The sequence below is a fragment of the Lycorma delicatula genome, chromosome 10, assembly GCF_047948215.1.
Source record: "Lycorma delicatula isolate Av1 chromosome 10, ASM4794821v1, whole genome shotgun sequence".
Classification (NCBI taxonomy): domain Eukaryota; kingdom Metazoa; phylum Arthropoda; class Insecta; order Hemiptera; family Fulgoridae; genus Lycorma; species Lycorma delicatula.
In genome coordinates this window covers 75,780,671-75,789,190 of record NC_134464.1, presented here as the reverse complement: position 1 = coordinate 75,789,190, position 8,520 = coordinate 75,780,671, and the positions used below count along the sequence as shown (strand labels likewise).

Below are 8,520 nucleotides of genomic sequence, written 5' to 3'. Positions count from 1 at the left end.
TCTCATTGACCACCTCTTTCGTGAAGGTGACAAGTATGCATATTTAGTGAAACACATGTTTTCTGAAAAGATTCCAAATACTCCTGTTCGTCACTGCAATGCAGTTCAAATTCTTTATTGAAAAATTTCAGGCAACAGGCTCTGTTGAAGATGATGATCGAACTGAAGGATCAGCTAAACTAAAAAACATAAGTTGCTTGATATTTCAGTTGCTATGGCTTAAATGCCTAAGTTAGCACAACAGCAAGATATCGGACTTTTTACCACACATAAAGCTGTAAGAAAGAATTGAAAAACTTTTCCCCTACAAAGTAAAGCGCGTTCAAGAACTGAATGCTAAAAGACTAAATTATTGTCAATGGTTTAAATGTTTTATTGACCAAAATTCCAACGTGGTGGGTAACTAATCCCAATAAATTACATGAGCAATTTTTAGATGAAGCAAAAACTAGAGTCTAGGTGACTATGAATAGAACATGCATTGTGGATAGAATATTTTTTTTACACAATATATAGTGATCATTAGTGTGCTGTTTTAACAAACTTCATTAATCAGTTAATAAAATGGAAATCAAGCACAGTTGGTTCCAACAAGATGGCACCACAGCATATTCAGCTAACAGGTAAATGACTTTTAATAAATGTCTTTGGTGAACGAATTATTTTGAAGGGTTTGTGGCATGCACAATCAACCAATCTGACTCCTCCTCCAGACAACTTTCTATGGGGAGCTGCAAAAAACGCAGTGTATTGCAACAGACCATGCACGAATGAGAACTCAAAACTGCAATAACAGCACAGTACAAGACATTTCAGTACATCAACTGGTTAAAGTGTTTGAAAACAAATTGAAATGTGTGCAGTGCTGTACTGATATTGAAGGAGATAATTCTAGTTATTGAAATACCTGTTTCTATAAAATAATGAAATGAAAATACAAAGAAATAATTAGGAATCACATCATTATACTTCCACAATTTCAGTGCACAGCAACTTTCTGAATGCACTGTATAATAAAAATAAATTTTTGGTGAATGTATAGTAAAAGGTGGATTCAATAACTACACTTAATCAACTGTCAAAAGAAGCTTAGTAAGCCAAAATTGTATTTGAACAACACAGTTTGAATGACAGTCAAAGTTACAAATAGTCAAGTCATTCTAATCCCTCACAATTTTGTCTAAAAAGGACATTCCCAAGGAGGGTAGGTAATTTCTACTTTAATAAAAAAAAAAACAAAAAAAATCATAGAAAAATATAGTTTATTTCACAATTTCCTTATTAATCGATAAAAATTATTTACATTAATTTGGTGTCATTGACAAAATATTTTTAAAATTATTTAAATTAAATATTTTATTGAAAAGAGAATTTATTTAATGTAAATTTTATTACTCTACAATTAAAAACATATGTTGTACATTCTATTATCTTTAAAATACATAAAAGGTAAATTTAAAATACTGACAAAATAAAACAAATTTTACTGCTACAATCTAGTTACAACAAACTTAAAATTAAAATTACATTTAAAAAAATGAATTTAACATAAAATATACTAGAAATGTGTATAAAATAATAACAAAATGACTAGAAACATTCACAGCCAGTTAATAGTTTGAATAACTAACATATTTTAAAATAATTCAATAGTAAGAGGTTTGACTTAACGGATGGAAAGATTACAATTACTACATCCCTGATTTTATAAATAAAATTCACAATTTATCTCACTAAGATATGTATAATTACGTGTTCAATATACGTGTGAGCAATATTACTAATACAATTTGTATTTATAGCAAAAGATGATACTACATCTTAGCAATAAAAAAAATAATTTATATACTATTACAGGACTTATTATTTCTCTGTTCTCTTAAGTATCATCAGAAAAGTCCAATAAAATTAAACATTCTAAATAAATACAACTAATTTAAACTGATAATGTTTGCAAAATATGTGCAAGAAATTATGGCAAATTCAAGGGAAATTTAACAGCATTTTTGTCAATATTTAACAAACACTATATAAATAGGAATAAATAATGTTTTATTCTTTCTTTTGTCTATAAAAATATATGACAAAACAATCCACCATACACACAAAAAATGTATGTACACTAATTAAACATTTATAGTCATATTATATTTCCATAGACAAAATAAAACTTGAATGACTCTTTAATATAAAAAAAAAAAAAATGAAAAGCAACCATTACAAAATAACATCTATATACAGTATAACATCTTGAGCTACGAATTTTATATAACATAGTACAAAAAAATATTATCTACCATAAAAACATTGATTTGAAATAAAAAAAACAATTCAAGCATTTCCTGGATCATTTGTAGTTTCCTGAGCATTTTTATATGAATTAACATTACTAAATAGTCCATCTATAAGGTCAGATTTATTTGTCATTGAAGAATGATCAAAATCTTGAGTGAATTCATTATCGATTTTACTTAAATTTTTTAACATAGGAAACTCAAAATTATTATATGATGATTGAATTCTACGATTTTCTATACCATTAAAATTTAGATTTAATGAATTACGTCTTTCTTTTGGTTCACTATCACTACTATAAAAACTTCCTTTTCTACCCAATTTTTCACGATCAATTTCATTTAATGCTTTTAATAATTTAAATTTTTCATCTTCATTAAGTTTAACATCCTGTTCAATGTAACTTTCATCTTGGTTACAATTACCATTGTCATCCACATCCTCTTCAATTTCAATATTATCTTCTTCAACATTTTTATCACTATCCTTTATTGACAATTTACTAAAATAACTATCAGTCAAATCATCAACTTTTTCTCTTTCACGCTGAATTTCATCTCTCATTTTATTCCAAGACATTGAAATATCTTTTAAACCAAATTTATTTCTTATTTCACTTTCATCATCATCATTGTCATCACTATTAGATTTATGATTTAAAAAATCTAAACCAGAAGAAACCTTTTGAACAACTTTATTTATTTCATTTTCAAATGATTTACTCATTGATGATGTAAATGAATTAATTTCAGTATTATATAATCGCCTTTCAAATTCTTTTAATTCATCCTTTACTGCTTTAACAGTATTTTCATCAAATAACCTTTCACATGAATCACTACTTTCTAATAAATACCTATGGTTATTCTTTGACATTTGCTCTTTCAATTCTTTTAATTCATCTTTTATCGATTTTTGTCTTTGTAACTTATCTTTAGCTTTCGCTTCAGCTAATGCATCAGAAATACTTTGCAACGGTTCATTATCATCATCGAACAATTGACAAGTTGATCCTGAATTGTGTTGAATATTTTCCTTTTTATCATCACATAAACTCTTACAAACATAATTATCAATATCATTATCACTATTATCAAAATTATTATCAGAAATGATTGTATGAGCAGAATCGACAGAAATTCTACGTTGACTCTTAATAGAACTCATTCTTGTAACAGTATCTGATTCTGAAGTGTTATATTTTGAAGCGCTTTCAATAGAATTATCTATTGATGGAAAACTAAATGAATAATTCTTTGTTTCTGTACCATCTTCATTTTTTTGTTCTACTTTAACTGGTAAATTAGATCGACTAGATTTTGATCTTCCTTTTCTAATTGATAATTTTTTCCTAAAATTTAAATTATTAGAATCATCTGATTTTTTAGGAAGTTTCATTGTTCTATTCTCAGATGATACTTCAGATGTAATATCAGTGTCCTGACCACTGTGGTCATACTTTATCTGAAAGAAAAAAAAATTATTAAAAGATCTCATACTGACAAACTAATGCAGTAGGATCCTACTTATCTAGAGACCTCACATAACCAATATACAAGATAACCAGAAAAGGATATTTTCAATTCAGTGGTTTAAACAAAGTGGTTATTGGTAAAACAATAAAGAAATTAAATATAGTTTTAGTTTTTAATAAATTTGAGAAAATTAATACTTGATTAAAATTAACATTGAATAAATTAGAAAACCTGTAAAAAATACAAATGCTACTAAAATTAAGGAATCCTTTATTTAGTGGTTGTGCTTAGGTTTAAGATTATTTTATTCTATCTATTTGGCCCTTTTCTTTTTTTAAGTATTAATTAATAAAGTTAATAAGTTTATTAATAAAGTTCTTTATAAACTCATAAACAAAGTTTCTTAACATGTATGAAAAATCATCATACATCAAAAATTAAACAGTAAAATAATTAATTTGGATTATTATTTGATTTACATTTTGTGAAAACTAGATATTTATAGAAACAAACTTTACACAATGCTCTTCAAAAATTTTTGCAGACTACTTTTTCAAAAATCATTCAAAGGATCAATTAAAAAATACTAATATAATTGGCTAAATATTTAAATGTTAAGATCAAAGTCAATACCTGCTAAATCAAAAAGATATGTTCTCAAATTTAAGCAAAATAAGGAAAAGTTACCATTCTTGCTTGCAACAATGAGCCAAGAAACTGTAAATTTCCTATAATCAAATAAGACCGAAGAGCAATTAAAATATCAACAGTTGACCTTTTGGGAAGCAACCACAAACAGAAACATTTTGCTGAGATTTATGTAAATCTGCAGTTGAAAGGGCATAAAACAGATACTTGTTCATTTGTAATCTCCTTTCATTACTCATTACCCTTATAGTAGTCAAGTGGGGTCGCGGACACTGACCGGTATTCTCTGAACCCATTCCTACTATCTGGAAACAGTTTGACCCATGCCAATTCCTCTGCCCTTTGTTCTCTCATAATGGGAGGAGCTGTTTTATACTTCAACTGATAAATAGGTATGATAAATAGGACAGTCGTCGATAACATCAGGTAGAGTTTGTATTTGGCATATTAGTGGCAATTGGCATTATACTAGTGGGAATGATTTCACAGTCACACATATTATCAAGTAAATTGGCACATTTATTCTCACACTTTTCATCATTTGCAATACTTGTGCTTGCATTTCAAACACTGCTTTTTAGTATAGGATAATTAAAGAGCTTGTGGATAAAAATTTTGTTTACTCACAAGCTCCAGAATAGTATAATCTTTTTTCAAATTTTTAAATTTATTTAAACAAATATATATGTACTTATTTATAGTCTATGACACTCCTGGTAATGTAAGGATTACAACACGGGATCATACATCTAAATCAGTTCAGCTGTTGAGCTGCTATGGTGGAATAAATATACATACATACACTCCTTTTTGGGCAGTCATGTAATTAATACTAATCATTTAATAAAATATTAATATATAATATAAAACTAATAAATTTAATAATGTATATAAGGAGCACTCACTATCACTGAAGGAAGCTTCATTAATAAAGAAGAAACAAAAGTTGTAATACAAAGGAAATTTAAATATTTAACTTCATTATATAATCAATTATGACAAAAGAATATACATATTATACCTGGATCCTTCCTAATACAACTGTAAAGTCATGGAAATAGATTATTACTATAAAAATCATGCTAAAACTAATTTTTGCATAGATTGTATATTAAAAAAAAAAATTATATAATTTTAGATTCCAAAGTATTTCCATCATCAAAATGTATAAAATTTATAGTAAAATGTAAACTTACAGCATGATTTTCTGCTTCTCCAGAAACCTTTTTATCTAGGGCAGTTGTAGAACTAGATGTTTTTGGTAAATTCCTAAACCTGAGGAAAAATAAATAAAAAAACAATACTTTTTACATTATTTTAACAGTAAACAATACTTCGTTAGATAAAATAATTAATTTAATAATAACTAAATGCATACACAAAAAAAAGATTTTTCAAAAAGTGAATTATGTTATTTAAAACTATTATAATTTTTTATCCTTAACTATTTTGGTGAAAAAAAAAACTGGATTTTATTATGTTATCAGAAATCTACATGATTACAGAAATTGAGTAAATAAATTAGGCAAGTAAAAAAAATTTCCTTCTTAGCCCTGACCAGGACATTTTATACATACTATTTTACAAGTATGGCTTTAAAGAAATGATTATGTATTTATGATTCCAACTTATGCTTTACCCATCAAACATGTAGATTTACAGTAACTATACAGATTAATGCTGAATTTTTTTGGCAATAGATTTCATTAACAATTTAAACTGTGGTCCATAGGAAATGCGGAATGCTGTCATATCTCGATTATGATCTGCAACAGACTTAGTGTTTGTTTACATATACATTTGTACTAAATTTTTGCATTTAATTCTCCCTTTTTATTTTATTCTGTCTCATTTTGGAACGTTGCTGATAATAAAACAGGGATTAGATAATGAGAAAAAAAGGAAACAAGTAATAACAAAATAAATTACAAATTTATTTTTATCATATTAATAATAATGTGAGAAGTTTGAAGCTGAATGTGTGAGAAATTAAAATATTAAAGATCATACTGTGATCATAGAAATGATAATAATATGAGTTGTAATGGTATTAAAAGTTTATGTAGAATATAGAGGATAATCTTGCTCAGGAATGTTCCATTTGAAATTCAACACTTTAAAAAATTATATTTTAAACATAGTAAGTTTAGAAATTATTTTTTTAATTCACCAACTTGCGGAAAAAGCTAACAAATGAAACTTTCTGGTCGAAGAATTAATTACCAATGTTATGCTGCATGAAATGAAACTCTGAACGAAGATTCTTCTAACATTTATTTTAAATGTAAACTTTGATTTAGACTTCAGATGATATAAAACTACTTATCAATCCCAAGTTTTGCCATTTTTCTGAACTAGCAGTTCAATAATGACTATTTCATTCTTGGAATGACGATACATTTTTTGGTTTTTTTGGGATAAAAAGTCAAGAATAGTTTAAATTCATCATGAACTAAAAGCCAGTTTATGGTTCAAACATGATGACTAGCCAGCATATTCATAAATCATAATGTGAATTTAATATTGGTCAAGATAAGAGGTGAAAGTTTAACGAAGAAAAAGACATCTGTCAATAAAGAATTGGAAGAAAAATCTAGTTTTTCATAAATGAAATTTAACATCAAAGAAGAAAGCATTTAAGACAGGCCAATCGTATAATAAGAAAAGAAGATGGGAAAAATATTTCAGGTGAATCACTGGGAAGGTGAACAGCAGGAAGATCAAAAATGAGATAAGCAGTCAAGTTTAGAAGGGCGTAGGGAGAATGAGGTTAGCTCAATATGAAGATTGTAACAAATAGAAGCATCATGTTAGTGCAATCAAATTCTTTGGATATAAGTTGCCAAACAGTAGTAAATAACGATACAATCTAGACATTTTCCACAAACATATGTTATTTTAAAATTTTCTGCAGATAGTTTTTTTTGGCAACTCGTCAAAAACTACAACAACAAACATACAGGGATTTTTGAGGCTAAGAATTAGAAATTAATGTAATCCCTAACGCTTTTGGAATTAGGAAGATTAAACGTAAATATTCCATTACGGTTCTGATATAAAACCCCAAACCAGGTAAAAGTATAATCTAATGTCTATTGTTTATCACAGGGTTCCCACTGAATTTTAAGATTTGTTTTTCCTGAATTTTCCTGACCAATTCAATAAAGTTTTTCTGACTCTATAATGTTATACTACTGCCATTTAAAATATATACATATTTTATTTTTTTGCAGCATCCACCATTCCCATAGCTGCCCAACTCAGACCTTTTTTTATTATTTATTATTACATTCACTTTTAAATTTTATTTTTTAATGATTTTTTTTACAATATAGCTTTAAAATTACGTTATTTTTTGTGATAAATTCTTTCAGTAAATTACATTGCAAAGTACAAAAAAAAAAAAACAATATTTAATAAATTTCTTGCAAAAAATCCATATCATGATAACTAAAAGTAACAAATATAAGAAATAAAAACTAACTAAAGCAATTTTTAAAAATAATGGCTAACATTTAAGATTGTTTAAAAATTTTTCATAAAAAATAGCCTATATTATATTGCAAAATAAATAAAAAACAATAACTTTCACAACTTGAAGGAAAGCTAAAATCTCTGTACCTAAAAGTAATACAAATAATAAAAACTAGAACACAACACCTTATTTTAAACAAAAAACAAACATTATTAACATTTACTTGAAATTTGATTTTGTCATTATTCTAATACCAATAAAAAAATAATAATAGTACGAGATCTTATTACATACATACTATTAAGTACGTATAAAACACACAGAACCTTTCTTCAATATCTTTAGGTTCCTAATGGTTTGCCCTTTTCTAAAAGTTTAATTCTGGCGGTTATCTGTTCTTCTTCTGACAAGATTGTAGCTCTCAATGTTTTCATTTCTTCCTCCAGTTTTTTTATTTTCTGCTAGAATTTTCCTTTTTAAAACTTTATTCTGTTCTTGAAAGAAGTTTTTTCTTTTTTCTACAAGACTTTTTTCATATCATCTTCTAGAGTTTCTCACTGCAGTGAGCATTTTTTTGTAATGAAAAATTTCTCCTTGCATAAAAACATTTTGTTGATAGATTATTGT

General features: G+C 26.7%; 1 protein-coding gene across 3 annotated transcripts in view; it reads right to left on the bottom strand.

The window, feature by feature from the left end:
* Positions 1-1,326: 1,326 nt before the first annotated feature.
* LOC142331522 (uncharacterized) overlaps positions 1,327-8,520 on the bottom strand; it is a 33,456-nt gene continuing 26,262 nt past the window's right edge. For all 3 annotated transcript variants that reach the window (XM_075377497.1, XM_075377498.1, XM_075377499.1), the window contains 2 exons: positions 5,615-5,693; positions 1,327-3,759 (listed from right to left, as the gene is read on the bottom strand). In XM_075377497.1, coding sequence (XP_075233612.1) covers positions 2,332-3,759; positions 5,615-5,693 — 1,507 coding nt within the window. In that variant the 3' untranslated portion in view covers positions 1,327-2,331. The remainder of the gene's footprint in view (positions 3,760-5,614; positions 5,694-8,520) is intronic.